This window comes from Microchirus variegatus (assembly GCF_963457635.1).
Source record: "Microchirus variegatus genome assembly, chromosome: 1".
Classification (NCBI taxonomy): Eukaryota; Metazoa; Chordata; class Actinopteri; order Pleuronectiformes; family Soleidae; genus Microchirus; species Microchirus variegatus.
The window spans coordinates 38,465,821-38,488,180 of NC_139802.1; the positions used below are offsets into that span (position 1 = coordinate 38,465,821).

Consider the following 22,360-nt stretch of genomic DNA (forward strand, 5'->3'; position numbering starts at 1 on the left):
GGTATATGTGTGTTCCTCAACTGCAGTCTTTGATTTAATATTAGACAGATAGATATTCCACTGTGGCTGAGAAGTTTCTGATGAATTAAACATTGGTGACACCACCAGATTTCTGCACATTGAGGATACACTATGAGGATGTCCGTGTGATAAGTCCATTACATGACAATAATATATGAAATAATAAATCATTATTAAACAGAAAATCACAGACATGCTAACTTACAAATTGACAAAGAGAATCATTAGCTGCAGTCCTAATACCAAGTACCAACTCGGAATAACAAGGCATGCAGCATGGAGTATAATCTGAACCTAAAATGAACCAAACAAAGATTCTTACATTTTGTAATCCATGCTACCTTTAGCCTTTGTCCTGCTAATGTGGCTGATTTCTGCCCCACAAGGCAGAAACGTGAGCCTGTGGAGACAGTGGAGGGCTGCTACAGCCCTTCATCTGATGATTTTTAATCAGCCAAGCTAAGATAGCATCATCAGTAAATTCTGATTGAACATGTGGTTCATGAGTTAACCCATATGCTACAAGATAAATGATATTAGTTTAATTTCAGGCAGACCAAAACATCTCTGTTGATTGTGTAAGTCATCAAATCCTGACTTCATTACAATAGTGGATTGAGCCAATTGCAGTCTGCTTTCTGTTCAATCACTCATTTCACTTTTGGCAGCAGCCATACTGCCCTTTCACCTACAACCATTCCCCTCTCTGTGCAGCAGAGCTCCAGTAAGCAAGATAAAAACCTGACCTGCTCCTCCTTCCTCCATCCTCTATTCCACCCTCGGCTTCAAACGCCGTCGACAGTATCAACAATCCTTTGTTGTCAAAGCAAAGAACAGACAGCAAGCAGGATGGACTGCACAACACACTAAGGCTGTTGTGTTTACCAACTGAAAAATGAGGTAACCATAACCTATAAGAAATGTGAGACAAAAGAGGCCGTATTTCTATATTGGTAGGATGGTTTATTTACTGTTAGAGTATGTGTGTGAAACTCCACAGTCGGATATCATGGCGATGCATTGGCAGTCTACAGCACCTAAATCACAATACCCATTTAGCTTTAAAATAATATTAAAAAAGTGACTTTATCATATGTGACACTGGTCACTAAAGCATTAATTTTAGTCACTTGGGGCCAGTGACTGGAGACAAGTTGCGGACACAATATTGACAAATCCCCTTGGTTGATACTGTGACCAATCTCTTTTTAACCATCCAGCAATTATATCATTAATTTGGTGTCTAAACCAAATTTACACGGGTTTAAACTAAATTGCTTGCAAAACAGTTTTCTGCTGTAGCAATAAACAAAGTTAAATAATGATCTGAAACACTCCATTAGGCTTGATGGTATAATAATTCTCTCTATATTCATTAATATTATTGAATAATGTACGCTGTTATTTGATACATTATTATTGTGGAATAATTTGTTATAAGCAGCTTTATATTCCCTGACTTTGGATGACTGCCAGGGTGCCATTAATTATTGTGAATAGAAAAAAAATAAAAAAGCATCAGTGAATAAAGGAAAAAAAAAATAAGCACAAGAAACGGAACTAGAGGCTAAAAGCAAGAGTAACCAGAGAAAAACAAAGAACTAGAGAAAAGTAAATGTTAATCTAGTATGAAGGATATATGCCATGACTCACAGAAGCCATTAATGGGGGGGGGGAAGGAGAGGGAACTGTTCCAATAGTGTGGATAGGACGGATGTGTAGAAAGCAGAAACGCCCAGCAGACGTTTCACTCCTGCTGTGTACCTTGTCCAGTTAACCAGCAAGAGCTAAGACTTAATGCATTGGAGGTGGGAAAAGACACACAGCTACAAAAGATGAGACTTTTTCTATACACTAGCTTGCACAGCTACACAAATAAACCAACAAAATGACAGAAAGTGGACAAGAGCTGTACATATAAGAGTGAGAGAGCAAGCTGTACTCAGGGATACTGTCCTCAAGGTCAAGTAGCAAACAGCCCGATAGTTCAAGCCAAGGAAAAAATGCAGTGTTTACATACCAGTGTGTTGTTTACGTTACTGGACTGTTAGTCCTGCCTATGACAACAAGTGTAAGCAACAATGTCAATGGTCTTTTTTTCTTGGAACAGCTGTCAACAAGCCTTGAGACATTGTCTTTTTTACTCACTCAACATGGTTTTGCTTTACAAAGAAAATCCATGATTCATGAGTTCAACATTGATAAAGAAAAATAAGAGGTAAGAGTCTACAAAGGGCTAATTTGAAAACCTAGTATTGCCCCAGGATATTCATTTCCACTTGTTTTATCGTCAAGTGTTTATCATTTCACTCAGATTGATGAAAGGAACCTTTTATGTGGAAAGTGGAGACATCCTGTTTTAATGTCTAGCATTGGTTGCTCAGATACACCGACTACACATTTACCATAAAACAGGAAGAGACCCCACACTTCAAGAGGTGTAACTCTTTACTGTTTTCCAGTAATCATTTTCCTCTGCTCCACTCATCACTTCACCTGCCATTGTTTCTCCATTGTATCTTTAACAAAAACAACTGCGAACAACAAGTACTCGTAATAATTAAATCACAGTATATTACTCACAACTCGACTGTGTATTGTTCCAGAAAATGAAGCCATCAACAATACCTCCCGACCCCCGTCAGATCTTAGAGCAGCAACTTAAACCTGAAATAAATAATGTTAGAAATCTGCCACATCTGTTTGGATTTTACTTGATCTCTGCCAGAGTTCCCAGATTTAAATGCAGCCTAAAGTTACCCCCTGCATCGATTAAAAGCTGACTTCTTGATAATTCCAACCAGTTCATTTTCAGTAGTCGAGAAAGTAGTTGTTACACAACTGATGCCTACACGTGACATCCATCTAAAAACACATAACACAGAACGTTCCTGCCCCAGGCAAAAAGTCAGCATCTTCACTCGAGAATGAAGACATGGAAGTAAGAAAAAAAAAAGAAACACTGTTCTTACATTGCAGTTCTTGTAAAAACACAAGAGAAAAGCTTTTAAAATAAAGACTTTGGTCAGGGGAACTATTTTGTACATTTCCCCAAATAGAAGCTAAAGGCAGAATAAGCATTATAATGGTTAACCTCCAGAGTAAAGAGCAGCACAGTATCTGTGCTGTCATGATCAGGGCACTGATTGATACCTGCAACTTTACAAACTTAATTCAACATACCAGCTCAGTGTTTCAAGCAACTGAGCTTGAACTTGGGCCAACAAATGTTAAATGTATAGCTCCGTGGCAGTCACCTATAAGGCTGGTATGTGGTCCATAGTTTGTCATTACCCTGGCGACATTAATTCAGCTTAATCGTTATCAATATTGATCAAAATAATCATGATTATCATTTTGGCCATACTCATGCAAGCCCTCGTTAATAGTGAAATGGATTACCAGTTGCATGCTAAGTGGTTATATGACTTCCTTTAGATTAGTATTAGGAGGGTTACAGTTTAGTTGTAGGCTATTATTTCAAACACCACAATGAGTCTTCCAACTGTCCAAAAACATCTTTACATTTATTTAAAAGTCTGATTTTAGTCCTACCAAAACAATATTGGACTTTTTTAATAACATCATGTGAACATTTACTTCCTTCTCAAAAAATTTTAATTATAAAATGTGATGACCATTTTGTGCAGGGCATCTACAGTATATCATCTGTGCTCCTGCTCACTTGCTGAGAGAGCATGCTCATTGCAACCATTTCTCAGGGTCAGCTGCAGTCGAGCAAACTATGTTCTGGCTGACCTCATCACCCAACATCTGTCTTCTTCAACTCCACCCGGACTTCAGTCCGGCTCCCAGATTGCTCTTCCCTTGCTCTCCCTGCACTCAAGACCTCAGTATTAACAACACATAAAGAAAACAGCACACTTAAAAGTCTCACGGCCCAAAATCCAAATAACTATGTCATCATAAGTCTCCAAGGGCTTCTCTCCATTTCAGTCGACCACAGTACACTTTATTTTTCTCCTTAATATTGTCCCTATTTGAACTCTGTGTGCCCTCCCTGATGGATAAGGTTTCCTGTGCTACAGTTATTTTCTAATTCTCAGATATAATAATTATGGTTATATTAATAACAATAACAAGTAATAATACGTTGTAAACCAGTTATTTATTTCACCTATTAAGACATTTCACTTCAATCTCAAGTGTATAACTCCCGTCGCCAAGTGTCAATAAACCCAGACTCACCCCACGCCTCAGGTGAGACTGACATGTTGCAAACATTTTTCAACATTCTTTCAGTACCTCACTATCTCACTCATGTTTCAGTGAACCGGGGTGACTTCCTTAACCTCAAGTTTGCTGCAATCTCATTTTAACAGTGTGGGTGTTCCACCATCTGCAAAACATATCACTCCGTCACCTCAGACAGACCCTAACCCTGACCGTGTGTGAAGTCTTTTGGCAACTGTTTGAATGTAACTTATCTGTTCATACTGAAAAGTTAGACACTTCTTTTCAATCTGATGATAGGGAACACCCAACAACATTTTGGACATTATGTACATCTGAGCATTTTCCCTATGGGACAAAAATGCAGTCTGTTTTGCACTAATCTACTATTAACAGAAGCTCAATTACAGTTATGTAGGTTAACATAGCCAGTTTTCAAGTTAAATTTCTGTTCAATGATCAAAAGATCGGTGTGATGACTATAGAGTCATGGACAGATGGCACTCTACTAGCCATAGCCGACCCTAGAAAGATCCTTTTTCATTAATTAGGTTGAAATTAGCATTAATCTAACATGACCCAGGGCTAACACAGAGGCTATGTTACAAAAGAATAAGGCTTTAGCAAAAGGTGAACATTATTGAGACATCACTGGGGCCAACGTTAGCTCATCCAGCTTTGAGCAACCTGCACTGAAGGTTCACCTGGTGTAGAAATACTTTATACATGCATGCTGTAAGTTGTTAGGTAGGTAACAAGGAAAAAGGAAAACCTGGAGTAGATTCAGTGTTTGATCGAGTGGAATGGATTCGCTGAATGGATAGACCGATCATGCACTATTATTTTATATGGCATGGTATTAGCATTTACAAACATTACATGAACATTTAACATTTATAACACATAAGATAACTGATCACATACTTCAAACGTTTATGAATGTACAGCATTTGTCAACATAACATCTCTTTGGAAGATATATGTACAACAATGTTTGACTACATCGTCGTTAATTTACTGCCAATACACCAGCATCTAAAAGAAATTACTAAAAAGTAATCAAAATCACATTTAAATGTCTTCTTATTTATCAAATCAGCAGTGTCACCAGCTGGAGCTTCTTACCTTGCTTTCCTCAGATGATGTACACTGACTTGCAGGTAAATTAAAACCCAGAGACATTTTTGTTCAGACATCAACAAACTACAGCTGCTGTATCACCTTGAATGCTCGGTCATAACAGACTGGTTGATCGAACCCAGACCTGCATGCATACAAAAGACAGACCTGACAGACGAGTCAAAAACCAAAGATGGCCCGTGGAAAGAGCGAATCCACAGAGGGAGTTTAAAAGAGCCTTAACCAGATTGTAGTAATCCGCTAAGCTGTGAAGCGTATACCGACACTGGACAATGTCCCTGTGATCACCTTGGTTGGCTGCCTGCTTAAATAAATGGCAGCCTTTTTTTTTTTTAGGGGCACACCACAAGGTTAGAACCACTGCAGCTAGTTAAACATTGTCAAACTGAAGAAATAGCACCAATGCAATACCCAACAGCTGGCCCTTTAACATTAGGGAACTACAGTACAAATCCATTTACCAACCAAGGATTATGTCCAACTAAATCAGAAGGCAGAGATGAGAAAGATACTTTCAGGAAATTAGATATCTTAAAATAAATTTGATTCAACATCTACAATGGAATTTACCCACTGTGCCAATATCACCGTCCTCAGAACAATGCAATATACAGACTAACAATAAGAACACTTAGTGAGCTGAGGCATCACCCTGTGTGCCAGTTGAGTCACTGTTTTCTTAGAAGGAAGCCCAACCCAGTAGCCAGCACATCCAAGTAGGTGAATTCTGACAATAAACTGTTGCTTGTCTATTCTTGCTCTAGATTTATATGATCTGTATAAGCATCAACAACACATCACTGTCATAGAGAATTATCCCCAACACTGTATTTGGGATCTTAATGTGATGAAAAGTATATTAAAACCAACACAGATAACACAGTTTGACTTAATACACAGTGATGGAGAATCAGTCCATCTACAACAACAAAGAACAGTGGCCACAGTTAACCTGACAACTGTTTACAATGTTGAGGCAATTCAGGACCAAACAAAACTGGTCTGGTCTGGACTCAGAGGAGCAGCAGTGTTTACAACCAATATATGGTTATATAAAAGGGTTAAACATGAATCTAAAATCACTTCCCTCCCCTCCCTTTACACTTTTTAGCATCAATCAAAACAATGTGTCTTCATCGTATAATACAGATACAAATGAAGGTGTCACTGATGAGATGAATGGGTCCTGCTAATTTAAACAGAGTGGCTCTGACCCAACAAACAAAACCTTCCAGCTGTTTTAATCCTGAAGTTAATTCAGTCTGCAGAGTGTCACACATGGTTAATTTGAACAAACCCATTAGTCACTGCAGGGCAGTGTGACAGTTTGCTCAAACTAAACTGCTCCACAGGGCAGTGCTGAGAAAGACATGTTTTTGTTTTTTCTTCATGAAGTCATTCTCTTCTCCCAAGTCTATGCATGTGGGCTGGGCTGCTTTATAGAGCCATCTAAATATTGACTGTTCTCACAGTGAAGTGCGTTCAAAATGATCCGACTACTGCACACAGTACGCACACAGGCACAGACGGATAGTGTAAAAGCTGACAGCAGCTGATGAATGGGTGTTAAGTTAGTGTAATAAGTCCAATGTCACTGAAAGAGAAACAGGCTATTAGAAGGAAATTAACATTCAGTTAGTAACGATACAATGCACAGTACGTTTGATGGAAAACCAGGGTTACTTGAGCTAATGGGTTTGTTTCATCCCGCCGAGGTTTTTGTATTTGAACAATGAATACAACAATATTTTTTATGGAGAACTTGTTGGCAAAACGGTTTATTTACACACCCAGCAGTTACTTATGAGGAAAACCGAATCATTCATTTGGAGCTTTGTTACACGCCACTGAGTGCAGCTTGAATGGACTCCTTTTAGCTTGGAATTTGACACTCAGATGCATGAGCGATAGATCCGACTCATTAGCTGCTAAATGCTCCAATAAGTCAGTCTGTCTGTCTGTACAGATAGAGCACAGCCCTACAGCTTTTTAGAGGGTTATCACTATGAACAGCTGCTGGAACATGTGAGACGAGTACCAATGAAGGACCAGGGAGACTTACAACCAGGTAATACGTATGCAGTTGATTATGAGGGTGACGCCCATCAACCTGTTATCTTGTTTTCACACAGTCATTGGATGTTTTGTTTTATAAAAATACTATAAAATTATTGGGCATGCTTGAGCAGAGCACATTCGGCAACTTAACCCACCAATGGGGAAGTGGCTCTGTTTGTTTTGGTGCTTACAGTGTATGCTGTGGATAATCCACCTCACTGTAAAGTAACTACTACACCAACATCTGCAGTCACTGCCAAGCCTGACAGAATCAGCCAAGCGTGTGGGAAGACAAAGAAAATTTTTTCTCTTGGGAATAATATCTCATTGCTGCAAAAGCCAAAATTACCTGCTGACTTCAAGCTTTTATGACTTACAAATTGGTTGAAATACAGGTTTTAAGCATCACACATTGTTGAAATTGCAACATAGCTATAGGCTAAAATCCAGAGGGTCATTTTGTTTTTGTTAGTGTAGCAGGTGGAAATATGAAAGTGTGGGACACATGATTTATGACTATGAAATTATATAAAAGCAGAAGGACATACAAAGATAAGGAATACAATGATTAACACACCAACGCATTGTGTAGCTGCTGCATTCAACACACTTATCTGTTAAACTCCGACATGCAGTTAAAGCACAGGAGAATCCCCTGAGGTCGTTTACAAAAGAATCAGCTTCTTTGATAGGTTCACATTAGATAGACGAAAAGCAAAATCAATGTTGAAGCCCATAAATCATTAGATTAAATTATTTTATGTTGATCCAAGTTCTACATGCTGCAACAATAAGACTAAATTATTAGTCAACTTAAAAAAAAAATCTATAATTTATTTACTGAATAGTTGCTGTTTGCAGCGTGTCTAAAACAACAAGTTTTAACATGTTAAAATCCCTGTTCTGTCACTAAATATGTTTAGCTTTTGGAATGCTGCTCTTAAAAAAAACATTTTTTTTGGAAAAAAGAAACAATTATAGGGACACTGTGCTGTGTATCTGGCCTATTTTACAGGCTGAGTTCTGACGAGTAGGGTGCAGAACAACATAGTTCTATGGTATGTTTATGGACAGTGAAAAGTGGGTGCAACTGCTGCTACTGTCAAACAACATCATTTACAGCCACAGTTCACATCCACTAAGACTGGGCACCAAAATCTGTTTATAAAACTGGACCCTATTACTTGTTTAAATATCTTACTGTCATTTTATCTTGTGCATGAAAGGAAGGTTAATGTGTGGGATATTCTCATCTCAGCTGTAGATAATGTTCTCCATTACTGCCCACAACACTGGACTGATTTAGATGTCTGGAATGGACGAAGACACACGACAACAACTGAGATTTTGTCAAGATTGGCATCAAACCAAAAAGTCCATAGAAAGCAGCGAGTCCAATGAAATACTGCACTCACGCCAAGATTGGATACAGAGTGGTAAGCTGCTAAGCATGAAGAGTTGACGTCATGTAACTGCTCTGAAGACTTCCCATGTTTAAATGCACAGCAGCAAAACAAAAGTCAAAAGGTTAGAGTTCCCTGATTAACTCTTATGTAATACCGCCAGAAGGCTGCTCTGCACTGCCAGGTCTTCTGACCTCCTGCGGTGTCGGTGTCTATTAAATTAAGTCTGACAGTTCAGGTTACATCTCTTCCATTGGCAGCTTAAGAGAGGTCACTGGTTTTAAATTCACTTCTGACTTACAGTTTAAAAGCATATGGAATGACAGCCAGAGTGTCATAGAGTCCTGGTTCAAAATAACAGCTGGGCCTTTAAATTCTAATTTAATTAGTTAGTTAAAATACAGTTGGGACAATATGTCATAAAAGATTTTCAATTATGCAGAGCATTAACAAAGACAACAAGCAACACTACAGCACAACAGATGGAAACGCAATCAAACAAACAACAAAAACTGTGTTACAAGAAAACAAAAGGCTAATAATTAAAACAGTTGAAGGACGATTGTTAGGTAAACCCTTAAAATAATAAAGCCTTACAAGACATTGATAATAATACTTTCTCCAACATCTGTTCTGGTATGAGGAACTTGAAGAACCAGCCAGGTTGAGTTGAGAAATGACAGTGACTGTCCAATGAGGGCTTTGAAAATGAATAAATGCAGATAAAACCATAGAGACATACAGAGATGAGTGTTTGAGTTAGGGATGAGTGGTACATGGATTCTAAGGGCCCAAGTGAGGTGACAGCTGCATGTCTTCAACAAAATTACAAGAGATTGTTCCAAAAATGTGGGGGGAAATGTTATTTTAGCCAAATAAATACATTAAAATGACATAGTAAAACTAAGAAAGAAGATGAAAGAGGGGACCAGACTTGGTCCTTGGCCCAGTGTCTGTGATCCCTCTGCTCTGTTGCCAAGTCACATTAACAGTGCACCACTGTTGGCAAACAGGACGCCACCCGAGGAGTTAGTTCCAGAGGATGTTGGCACCTGACAAGACAGTCCAATATGTTTACACATACTGACTTAATACGGGATGGGGATACAGTTTGGACCCAACTGCAGATCTGTGTATTTACCTTTTCCAAGAGAGCAACTACTAAGTTTCAAATACTGTATGATAACTGCACCTTTTTTGGTCTTCCCAAGAAGATTCAGTCAGCCATGTAGTGCCAAATTGTCTGTATTTTCCCCAGCGACTGCTATTAGACAGCAAACCACACCTACAGTGCCAAGTCATGTGCCAAGATGTAAAGGTTTGCGGATTTTAAAAACTCAAACACGCCCTTGCATGTATCAAATTGAATTGTTGTTAGCCCATCTAGTCAAACCAGTATATGCAGGAGCATTAATCTAGAGTCATTTAAAAAGCAAAGCCATCATGCAGAGCTACCAAGATGAAACGTCAGAGACATGGATTCTTGTTTCCTGCATAAACACCACAAGACATTAGGCTAGTTATGTGCCAGTATAAACCAACTCTTATTTTCCACCTTCAAACATTCACGAAGAGAGGATTTATTCCATGACGAGAGCAAAAAAAAGACACAAAATGTGAACCAATGAGGATTATGCAAAATAGTGTGATGACCTGTTGCCACAAGACATTGTTCCAATCCACTCCACCAGGTGACGGTAATTTAAAAAGACAACACACCAATAGTGACTTTAAAATAAAATAAAAAATTTAATTAATCATTCTGACCGAAATAGTATCTAAATATATGCCTTGACATAAAACAAATCCCTCTATAATCGAAACTAAGGCTGAAACAATTACTCAGGTAACTGAATATTGATCGAAAACACATTCAAGAACATAATTTCCAAGTTTTAGAAACACAGATCAACATTATTCTACATTGTATGGACCAAACGATTACTTGGTGAATTAAAATAATCAATACAACCTGATCGGACCTTTATTAAACTGTGTCGGGACAAAATAAATGTCAAAAATGGTCAACTGTTCCATTTTTAAATTTGATGAGATTTACAATCTGACGAATGCAGTCAAACAAAACAAAGTACAGCCAGGTATGTTCATGAAGGGTCCTGAACTTCTATCATGGTACAGTACTGAATTGAAAAGCACTGGGTCAAGCTTGCATTCTGACAGAGCAGTACCTTTTCTTGGCCCTGATAGTGAGATATGCAGCATGGTGTCCCACTGGTGTGACAACAAATGCACATGAAACAAAAAACAATTTTTTACCCATTTGTTTTGTGGCTGTTGGTCTCAACAAGACAAGACGTCAAGTGTTGTATGAGAAAGTACTGTGAAGGGAGTGACACTTTCCTGTCATCCAATCTGAGTGTCATGGGTCTAGCTCCTTACTGTACCAAATTACTCTGGTAGCCCAATCAACAGGCATTCTGGTACTATTCCTAAAGAAAACCGCGGCTTAATAGTACTGCCTCCAAACAGGAACATTTTGGGGCAAAAATCCACCTTGCACTTCCATTTAGTCCCTGGTTCCTGCACATATTTCCTTATAAAGTCCCTGGTTCCCGGTACTACCTCCTGTGGTGGAAACTCATAATATTGTGCCACCCAAACACGAGACTAGTTGCAGGAACATTAATTGCAAAAATAAAAATCTCTGTATGCATTCTGCACAGATTTTACTGACGGGTTTCAATTTATGAATTTTCCACCCCTTCTTTTTGGGAGCTTGGGATATTTGGCTGCACAATTCATGGTTTTCAGATCAAACTTTGGAACAACATAGTTAGCCAATTGCAAAGGCTGTAATTTAAATTGTACTAACCTTTGACAGTTTTTAAAATGGAACTCACAGATGTTGTAAACAATTCCCATCTTTACATTTTCATCATCCTATCCTATTAGAATATAGAGTAGTTACTATTTTCACTTCACTAAAGCTGGACTTTGTGCAAATGCGAAACAAATTGCAAGTTGTTTAAAGGCGCCATATGTAAGAATGTGGCCAAAAACGGTCACTACACTCAAATTCAAAATACCGAGGTCTTTTAGGTTTCGTTTTCTCCGCCATTGTAGCTCAGACGTAACTGGCAACCCGTGGTTGCTCGGCAGCTGAGACTCTACTGACTGCAATGATTGGTAGACGGCGGTAGGTGGCGCCACATGCCAAAACACAAGTTCAAAACATAAACATGATTTGTGGTCCACAAAAAAAAAAATTTTCATGTGAATATTTTGGCTGTACTGTTGTTGTTGGCGAGTTCAGTATGTTATATGAATATTATTACAGAGTCTCTGTGACATATTAGGAGGACTTTATGGCCAGTTGCTTTAGATTTATTACATAATGCACCTTTAACCCTGCTGTTGACATAATTAGAAAACGTTGTACACAGTGGTGGGATGTCAAACCCACTTCTACCTCTCATTTTCTACACATTATGTAGAATAAATAAATAAATAAATAAAATAATAAGGATGGGGATAACCAACAGGTGCCGTCAGGGGGAAACATCACGCACAAACTAGGTTTAACTTAAATGTACCCAACTCGAGTCTGCTCCAAACTGTGTGTGGTGTTTACCTTTTCGTCTTCATCCTCTGTCGCTTCTTCTTCTACCTCCTCTTCTTCTCTTTCCTCGCGTTGCTGTGTGCTGTTTACATCGCCCCCCACTTTGTCCACGCTCTCGTCGACGTCCGAGCTGTGGCTCTCTCCGCTAACTTCAGGTGTCGTTTCTTCAGCCTCGGACAAAGTTTGCGAACCGGACGACGACGACGACGACAGACTCTCACTGCGGGTCCCGGCAACAGCAGCAGCAGCAGCAGCCGCCGCCGCCACAGTGAGAACGGTGTGCTCCATAGTGTCGTCCACTTTCACAACACAGCCATAAAGACGCAGTAATTAGCCGGTTAAACACACCTGTGTGACTTCATGTTCCTGATAAGCTCGTGTGTGAGAGAGGGAAGAAGACACCGCCTTCTGAGCCGAAACACCAAAACAAAGTCACTACTTTCTGCTCAGATATTCACCTAAACTTCGCCGTCACGGCTGAAGTCTCCACTCCACAGTTCAAGCTGCTGTTGCCCCTCATGTGGTCGCGCTTGACGTCCACAGCAGCAGCATGTGGAGCCCACGACAGCGGCTGTCACTCACTTACTCGCTCACTCACTCGCTGAGTTAATGCGCGCACACACAAGTGTAGCCGTTGGTCTCGTGCCCCCCCCCCCCAAAAAAATAAACCACGCCCTAAACGTGCGAGAGTGGACCAATCAGGTGCAGAGCTGCTGTCAAAGCAAAGGAGGCAGTTTTAACCATCTTTAACACAAGTCAAATAATGCTGGTACAACACTGGGGAAGAGTGCTGTCACAACAAGCAGGGGTGTCACACAAAAAAAAAAATCAGGGCCCCAGTGGGCCCCCTTTTAATTCCAACACTGTAGGGAACACATTAATCTTAGCATATTTAAACCTGGGGTAGTCGACATAGTTTTAGGTGTTTCATTGATTAGAAAGTCATGGTAATTGTTATGTATTTATGATACAGTTTAGATATCGGGTCGGCCATTAATCAAGCATTTGTGTTTTTCTCTCCCTCGTCGTGTTTGCGTGGCATGTTATAGAAACGTCATATTGTGTGAAGGTGTAAAAACCTGCGGCCATGAACGCATCATTTAAAAACCAGGAAGTGTATCGTCATTAGCAACATGTGCGTACATGGAAGCGGATCTCAGCGCCTCTGTTATTGTTGTAAATGAGACTGTGGCGGCAGTTACAACAAGCTCCTGTTGTGGGGAGGACGTGGACGCGTACGGTTCACGAATTTTATAAAAATGTCGGGTTTAAATCGGGCTCGTAATTACAGGTAATGTGTCGGGCCGGGTCGGGCTCGCACACAACGTGCACAGGCTTGATTTTTTGGGCCCGATCTAAGCTCTAATTTATGACCACTCACTCAAGTGTCTTGCCCAAGGACACCTCGGCACATAGACTAGTGGAGCCGGGAATCAAACCCAAAATCTTTCCGAGTTGAAAGACGACTCGCCCTACCACTGAGCTACCGTGGCCCCCCGTCAATGTGGTTTCCCCACACAGGTTCAAACTCTCCCACCTGTGTTTGCAGATACAGCATAGCATATTGACGCAAGTGGCAGCCATCTTGGAATCATACATCAGTTTTTGTGAGGCTAATCTGACATTCAGAGTCAGAAATCCGACCTAATTAAGGGGGCATTCTAGTTGAAACTTTCGAGTCGGAACTCAGAAATTCCGACTTCCGACTTCAACTGGAACGCACCACCATCATTACTTCCACCGAGTTTTCAGCATAGACTGTGTGTAAAAATGGATGTGGTTTTCCGTCCGAACTCCATTTGTCCTCCTTTTCACCTGCAACCAGGCACCTATTGGACGACACTACCTGTCAATCATACAGGTCCTCTCATGTTTGCCACGTTTAACACTTGTTCCCCCTAAATAAACACAATTTACAGGAATAATAATGTTTACTCACAGGATAAATCTTGTTCCCATAGGCTTCCATTCAAATGATCTTCTTTTTACAACCAGCAGTGTCACCTTCAGGGGGTTATTTATGACAGAAGGCTTTTTTATAAACAGTCTACGCACAGATACCTTTGCACCTGAGGGGAACAAATTAAATTAAGCGTATTTAATGGGAATATATTTTTGGTATATATATTTTTTTTTTTTTGCCATCTGGGCAGCATGAGTCACAATGATATTTTCTAGGGCTGTCGTTTATTAACCTAGGGGGAAATGCTTAGATTTGGGAATCAAGATTGTTTTATTTGACTTTTTAACATTTGTTGACCTCGCAAGGTAAGATTGGTAAGGTTTTTTTTTTTTTTAATCAATAATTCCATAATAAACCTTTTAGTAAACCAAGTGACCTAAGAGAGAGCCATATCCCCAAGGTTCTGTTTTACAGCTCACAATCACAGTGTTCAGAGTTCAGAAAGTGAGAGGGCACCTCCTATTGGCTGCGCTGCAAACAGCCGATCATACTCACTGTTGTTCCGGCGTTGCTCTCGACTGACGACACCACAACCTAAAACAAGGAAAAGAGAAAATAAAAATAACATATTTATCAGTATATGATATTTCCCCCAAACATTTTACATCAATACAGAAAAGCAGCAGTTAGAAAAGATGTGTGAATCGCTCCTAAAACTGCATTCGTTCAAATATTTCCCTTTGCGTCATCATTTTCATATTTTAACGTTGGATATGACAATCAAATGTTAAGTCTCAAGATCTGAGGCGAGAGCAAAGAGGCTTTTTGAAGCAGATGAATGTGAAAACATCATTCTCGTGTCAGACGCTGCACAAACGTTCTGCTCGGAGAAGCTCAGACGACCGCTTTACAGGTTAAAATGAAGTTCAAATGTTCCTGAAGGGAAATCAAAAACTGAAATGACTCTCCCTGAAGATGCACCATCACGTAAGCACTATTTTAATGTATAGTATATCATGATGGATGATGGAGTAATAGGAATAAGAGTTTCCTCTTTGCCATGTTTCTACAGGAGCCCTGTGTGGACAAACCAAACAAACTTGGCTCTAGAGAGCGACCCACATACAGTACATCTGCATGTTACGTGAATGTTGAGATAGCCTTCACTGCAATGCTTACACCAGGGTCATTAGATCCGTCTAAAATTATACACAGTGATCATTTACATGTCATTGGTTACTCACTGCCACTGAGTGCAGCTGAATGTCAGTCAGGAAATAGTTGTATGATAATTTACTGTACAAAGATACTCTGTGCTACAGCAGGACATTCAAAACAGACAGATCATTTCCTCTTATACAGCTGCGGTGCAGCTTTAAACAGTGATGACAGCGTAGTCGCATGGAAAGAATAAAATACAAGAGGCAGAAAACTGGATGCTGGTGCTAAAAAAAACTGTAATTTCATATGTGATTAGGCCACATGCTGCAATTAACTGACAGCACCTGTTTAACCCTAACCCAGCACACAGTTTACCAACTGTACCACAGTGTTATTTTCTTATGAACAGATTAACAGGTGACCCACTAGAGGGCATACTTGCGTAAAATATCTGCAATTATGCTTCTGTACCTTAAACTGTGCTGGTCACATGGTTCAAGTAAGGGGAGTTTAAATTATCACAGATATATTTACATTTAAAACAAGAACATAAACAACAAGAAGAAAAGTAATATATATATATATAAAGAAAATGTATGTTTCACAAACTTAAAAAAAAAAGAACAAATCCAAACTTTGGTTTGGACCTGTGGTGTCCCTCAGGGGTCAACCCTGGAGCCGCTTCTGTTCAATTTATACATGCTATCACTTTGCCACATTAGCCACAACAACAACCTTTTGTCTATTATAGCAACCTCTCATCAAACTTGAGAACAGCAACATTAAAGTCAGTCATTGCTTTGAATTTAGGGGCTGATCAGCATGAAGGTAAAAAAATAAGGTATCATCTTTTAAACCTTTTTTTTAACCTGTTTAGCTCAGCTGCTGAGAGACACTCACTCAGTGGGCAAATACAGCAATCCATGTCGTCATCTTTATTTTAAAGCATATGCCATAGCTGCCCGCCTCACTTCATTCCCACTGGATGTTTTTCAGAGTAATAGCTTGTGGCCTGTCGGCTTCAGTCTGACTTTAAATGGCTAAAAGTGCTCGGAGCCAGGGTCGTGACCTCTGAGGTCACCTTCCCCTCTGCTCTCATACCGCTGCATTTTTTTTTCCTTGGGTTGAAAAAACGTTCTGTCAACACATACGACATGCACTTTCGCCTGAATGTCAACTTAAATGCCACTTGTTAAACACCATGCTTACACGATAATGGTGGGGGACATAACATGAAACTAAAATAAATAAGAAAACACAGCAGCAGTAAAAAAAAAAATTCCACATTTTGATACATATCCACCTTATTCCATAAAACAATGACGTCTTCTCCCCTCTTCACTCAAAGTGCAGGGAGGCAATCACTGAAATGAAGCACAGATGAGAGGAGAGGAAAGACAGAGGTAGAGAAAGAGAGGAAAGAGAGGAGTCTCCACTGGAGTGCGCTGCTGTTCACCAGTGCTGATGAAAAGAGTTGGATCAGAATCTTCACTGTCACCATGACAACGAGACATAGAAAAATACAAATTCTAAATCAATATAAGGATGAAGAACAACAGATTAGTCCAGTTCTATCTATCTATCTATCTATCTATCTATCTATCTATCTATCTATCTAAAGTAAGAAACTAACTGCTATGAAGACACTAACCTAGTATGGACTAGATCAAACATATCTGGTCTAGTAGTCTTATGCTGTTGGATTTACTATAACTCTGACACAAAAACACATTTATTGTTTCTCTTTTCTCTGATTTTTTGTCTGTTTTTCACTTATTAAGAGCTGGAGTGTGTCTATAAACTCAACTGAACTAAAATGATGAACCCCCTGTGTTTTACGCATAGGCCCAAAAAACTGTCATGTTGTTGATCCCGGTCCAGTCGTAAAAAAAAAAAAAATCCAGTCCCTTTGTCGAGACTCAAAATAAGAATAAACCATAAACTCACAAATGCACCTCTTACCAAGCAATGCATTTTGACCATTTATGTACATCAAATCTTGGCCACGCACCGTGGAAACATTGATGTACGTAACGCCAACCACACCAGGAAGTCACTGAAGATCAGATAAGAATTTAACAACACAACTTCACTTGATAAAAAGCTAAGGCGGGGGAAATTTACACATGAGAAAAACAGTAGGCCGTCATCTGCGTGTTTCCACGGAAACTGATTTCCTGTGGCAAGGATCTTTCATGTTCTTTTCTAATTTTAATCACTGTGTTATTTTTGGAGCAGATCCAATTCCCCTCCTCATCTGTGTGCACTTTGAACACCTGAAAGTCAGGAACTACTACTTCTTCTAACTTCTTCATCGTATCAGTTGAGAGGACACAAAGACAAAAACAAGCCAACAGCGTGACACAGAGTGTGTGTGTGTGTGTCGGCGCAGCGTTGAGATGGAGATGGCGATAAAGATAAAGAGCGTCGGGGGCGCTCTATCGGCCCAAAAAGTGCAGTCAGTGAAGTGTGAAGTGAACTTCCTGTGTTGAGAGTTCAACCCTCCTGAGGAACAAATAGGGACCCACGTCTTTGTCTGCCACTCTTTAAAACTTATCACAGCACTAAGAGCACATGTAGTGTCCTTAAAGTCATTTTAAATACTTATATCTATAAATATAGATGTAAATGCGCACTCTTTTATCCCCACATATACCTTGAAATCCTGAGGACGACACAGCTTTTGAGAGCTTTTATGAAACTCTGTAAAACATGTATGGACCCGCACTGGTAAACTGTGTGTAATGATTAACTGATTAATTATCAATTAGTTGAAGTTAGTTTTCTTCAAGTGTAAGTAATTAAATTAAAAATAACAACAAAAAAATCTGTGTTTGTGTATTTCTGCTTAAATTATGAATTGATCAGTTAACCATTTTACCCACGTGTGTATGTATATATATATATATATATATATATATATATATATATATATATATATATATATATAAATATATGAAAATTAAATCATAAATAAATAGAAACACAGTAATAAAATAATTAAAAAAACACATTAAAAGACATGAAAAAATACTATACCATACCAGACATAAACAGTTTTTTTTTTGTTTTTGTAATTGGAAATCAGTTAAATTATATGTGTTGTTCACTCCTCATAAACTATCCAGTCACCTGTTTCTATTTAAAAATATTGCATTAAATATACACTTATAAGGTTCTTCGGCTTGTCCTCATCGGAGAACCCTTTTTTAGCTCCAGGCAGAACCTTTTTTTTTTATAAAGGTTCCACCTAGATCCCTTTTGGAGGGTTCCACCAAGAACTCTTTTAAAACCCTTTATTCAGGAAAGGGGTTTTAAAGGGTTCTCTGGATCAATATGGTTCTTACTGGAACCATTAGTGTTACCAAGAACCCTTGAAAAACCATTTCTTCGGGAAAGGGTTTTTCAGAAGGTAGAACCTCAGCTCTTGGAGAAGGACCCTTTTGGAACCCTTATTTCTAAGAGTGTACTGCATATAGCGTTTGCGGTAAGTATAACAAACCTCTAAACGCATCTCTTTCAGTCATATTACAGTTAGGTGCAACCCTCCGTCCAAAGTGACCTTCAGCCGACACTCTGGAGAACCCAGTGTGAAGGTGAGCTGGCCGTCTTCGGGAAAGGGTTTTTCATAATGGTTCCAGGTACAACCTCAGCCTTTGTAGAAGGACCCTTTTGGAACCCTTATTTCTAAGAGTATACTGTAGAGGCAGATGATCCACTGTGGTGACACCTAAAGGGAGAAGCCGAAAGAAGAATTTATCGTATGACACACAAACAAATACAATAAAAGGTACTGGTGTGAGTGTGTAGTTCAGCATTTCTAGTAACTGTGTGACTTTTCTCATCGTACAAAGTGATATTTCCATTCTGCTCCGCATTTTTCAGTCAGAAACAAAAAAGTGAAACACCCGACATGTTTGTGATTCTCGTAAAAAAAAAACAGATTTACATTGAGTTCTTTGAAAGCACAAACGAGACTATTCTTTTATTTTCGTGCTCTGACTCACAAGAGAGTTCGGAGAGCTCTTGTCAACAGTAAGTGACTGACAGTCATTTCCTATGTGCTTCGTGAGGCCACCGCAGTGACACGGTATAAACTCATAACGGCGAGCGTGCGCGTCTATTTGTAAAAAGAAGAAGTAAGAATGAAGACACGCTGTTGTTGTTTTTTTTCTTCCCCTTCTTCTTCTTCTTCTGCATACTACTAAGGACCTTCTGTAAATTATTCGAGTTGTACGAACTGTGTGAAAAAAAGGTGTCCCCGCCCACCTTCACTTGGTGTATAAGAGATTTCCTTCTTGTTGGTTGTCATGTGAGTGTGAGGAGCTGTAGCTGCTGTGAGCATCATGACTCAAACTCAAACATCTTCTTGATTGAGACCTGGGAGGAGACATGGTTTTACACTCAACATGTTCTCCCTCTGTGAGCCATTCACTACTTTTCATTCTTGGTAAGTTTTTTTTTTTTTTGTCTTAATTCATTAAATTTCAATAATTATTTCAAAAATATTTTCTTTTTTTGCTGTTCACATCCAAGGTCTGACCTGTGCTTATTCCTCTACACATGTTAGGGCAGCTCGAGGTAGGCTTGTCTTACTTCCACCTCAAGTCAAATACAATTTTTTTGTGATTCTTCTTTTCCACTAATGCTTAGAAAACAGAGCATTTTGGCTGCGTTTATCCCCATTACTATGTTTAAACATACAGTACATACAGAGGCTATACTAAGAATGTGCAATATAAACCTTCTTATATCCCTTTTTCAGCACAACCAGGCACAGATCCATGCCGCGTGAGCACTAAGGGTTGACAGTCCAAATAAAACTCTTTACACTGGCTTCCTGTAGTCATTTTAAATACTTATATCTAAAAAAAATATGCAATCTTTTATCCCCACATCTACCTTGAGATCCTTCAGCACAACCTATAGGCAATGAAAATTTAAATTTTCAGCACACCTGAGCAAAAAGTACTCAAGATTATTGATATCGGATTGAATTTGTGAAATAAGCCACAGTTCAAAGTTCACTTTTATGAATAAAACGTAAAAAAAAAATGGTTTAATTCTGTGACTTCTGCACAATTATTGCTACTTTATATCACGACTAAAAATGCGATATCAAATGAATCAGAACTTTGACTCATGTGAAACCTCCCCCCGCCGCCGCTGAATTACTTGATTAATCGAGTCATCGTTTGGTCCATAATCTCTAAGAAAATGTGGAAAAATATTGATCAGTGTTTGTCTAACCTGGAAATTAAGATGTTCTCAAATGTCTCGTTTTTGTCCACAAACTAATATAATACTAATATATATCCAGCTGTAATGGTTTCTTTGTTATGTGGCGCAAAGAAACTAGAAAGTATTCACATTTAAGAAGCTGAAAATCACAGAAACTAGAAAATATTCACATTTAAGAAGCTGAAAAATCATATAAAATATTCACATTTAAGAAGCTGAAAAACAGAAACGAGGAAAAATTCACACATGAGAAGATGAAAATCACAGAAACTAGAAAATATTCACATTTAAGAAGCTGAAAAATCAAAGAAAATAGAAAATATTCAGATTTAAGAAGCTGAATAATCACAGAAACTAGAAAATATTCAGATTTAAGAAGCTGAAAAATCATATAAAATAGAAAATATTCACATTTAAGAAACTGAAACTTCAAAGAAAATAGAAAATGTTCACATTTAAGAAGCTGAAAATTCACAGAACCTAGAAAATATTCACATTTAAGAAGCTGAAAAATCAAAGAAACTAGAAAATATTCACATTTAGGAAGCTGAAAAATCAAAGAAACTAGAAAATATTCACATTCAAGAAGCTGAAAATTCACAGAAACTAGAAAATATTCAGATTTAAGAAGCTGAAAAACAGAAACGAGGAAATATTCACACATGAGAAGATGAAAATCACAGAAACTAGAAAATATTCACATTTAAGAAGCTGAAAAATCATATAAAATAGAAAATATTCACATTTAAGAAGCTGAAAAACAGAAACGAGGAAAAATTCACACATGAGAAGATGAAAATCACAGAAACTAGAAAATATTCACATTTAAGAAGCTGAAAAATCAAAGAAAATAGAAAATATTCAGATTTAAGAAGCTGAATAATCACAGAAACTAGAAAATATTCAGATTTAAGAAGCTGAAAAATCATATAAAATAGAAAATATTCACATTTAAGAAACTGAAACTTCAAAGAAAATAGAAAATGTTCACATTTAAGAAGCTGAAAATTCAAAGAACCGAGAAAATATTCACATTTAAGAAGCTGAAAAATCAAAGAAACTAGAAAATATTCACATTCAAGAAGCTGAAAATTCACAGAAACTAGAAAATATTCAGATTAAAGAAGCTGAAAAATCATATAAAATAGAAAATATTCAGATTTAAGAAGCTGAAAAACAGAAACGAGGTAATATTCACACATGAGAAGATGAAAATCACAGAAACTAGAAAATATTCACATTTAAGAAGCTGAAAAATCAAAGAAAATAGAAAATATTCAGATTTAAGAAGCTGAATAATCACAGAAACTAGAAAATATTCAGATTTAAGAAGCTGAAAAATCATATAAAATAGAAAATATTCACATTTAAGAAACTGAAACTTCACAGAACATAGAAAATATTGATATTCAAGAAGCTTAAACTATCATAAATCTTGTTTTAATAATGAAAAAACCCTCAAACCGACAGATCGATTAAAAAATAGTTGATGATTCATTTAGTAACCGATTAATAAGGAATTATTCGAGTAATTGTTTAAGGACTAGAATCATTAGTGCAAAAATGACTCAAAAGCTTGTGAGAAAACTAACCTTTATGTCTCATGTGTTCCAGTGCATTGCACGTCAGATGAACTTCTGTCCAAATATCAACACTGTG

At 38.3% G+C, this 22,360-nt stretch overlaps 1 protein-coding gene across 3 annotated transcripts in view; it reads right to left on the bottom strand.

Annotated features, from left to right (window-relative positions):
* mast4 (microtubule associated serine/threonine kinase family member 4) overlaps positions 1 to 12,970 on the bottom strand; it is a gene marked incomplete at its 5' end in the record, with an annotated part of 82,656 nt that extends 69,686 nt beyond the window's left edge. For all 3 annotated transcript variants that reach the window (XM_083889884.1, XM_083889883.1, XM_083889882.1), the window contains one exon: positions 12,409 to 12,970. In XM_083889884.1, coding sequence (XP_083746010.1) covers positions 12,409 to 12,684 — 276 coding nt within the window. The remainder of the gene's footprint in view (positions 1 to 12,408) is intronic.
* Positions 12,971 to 22,360: the final 9,390 nt, after the last annotated feature.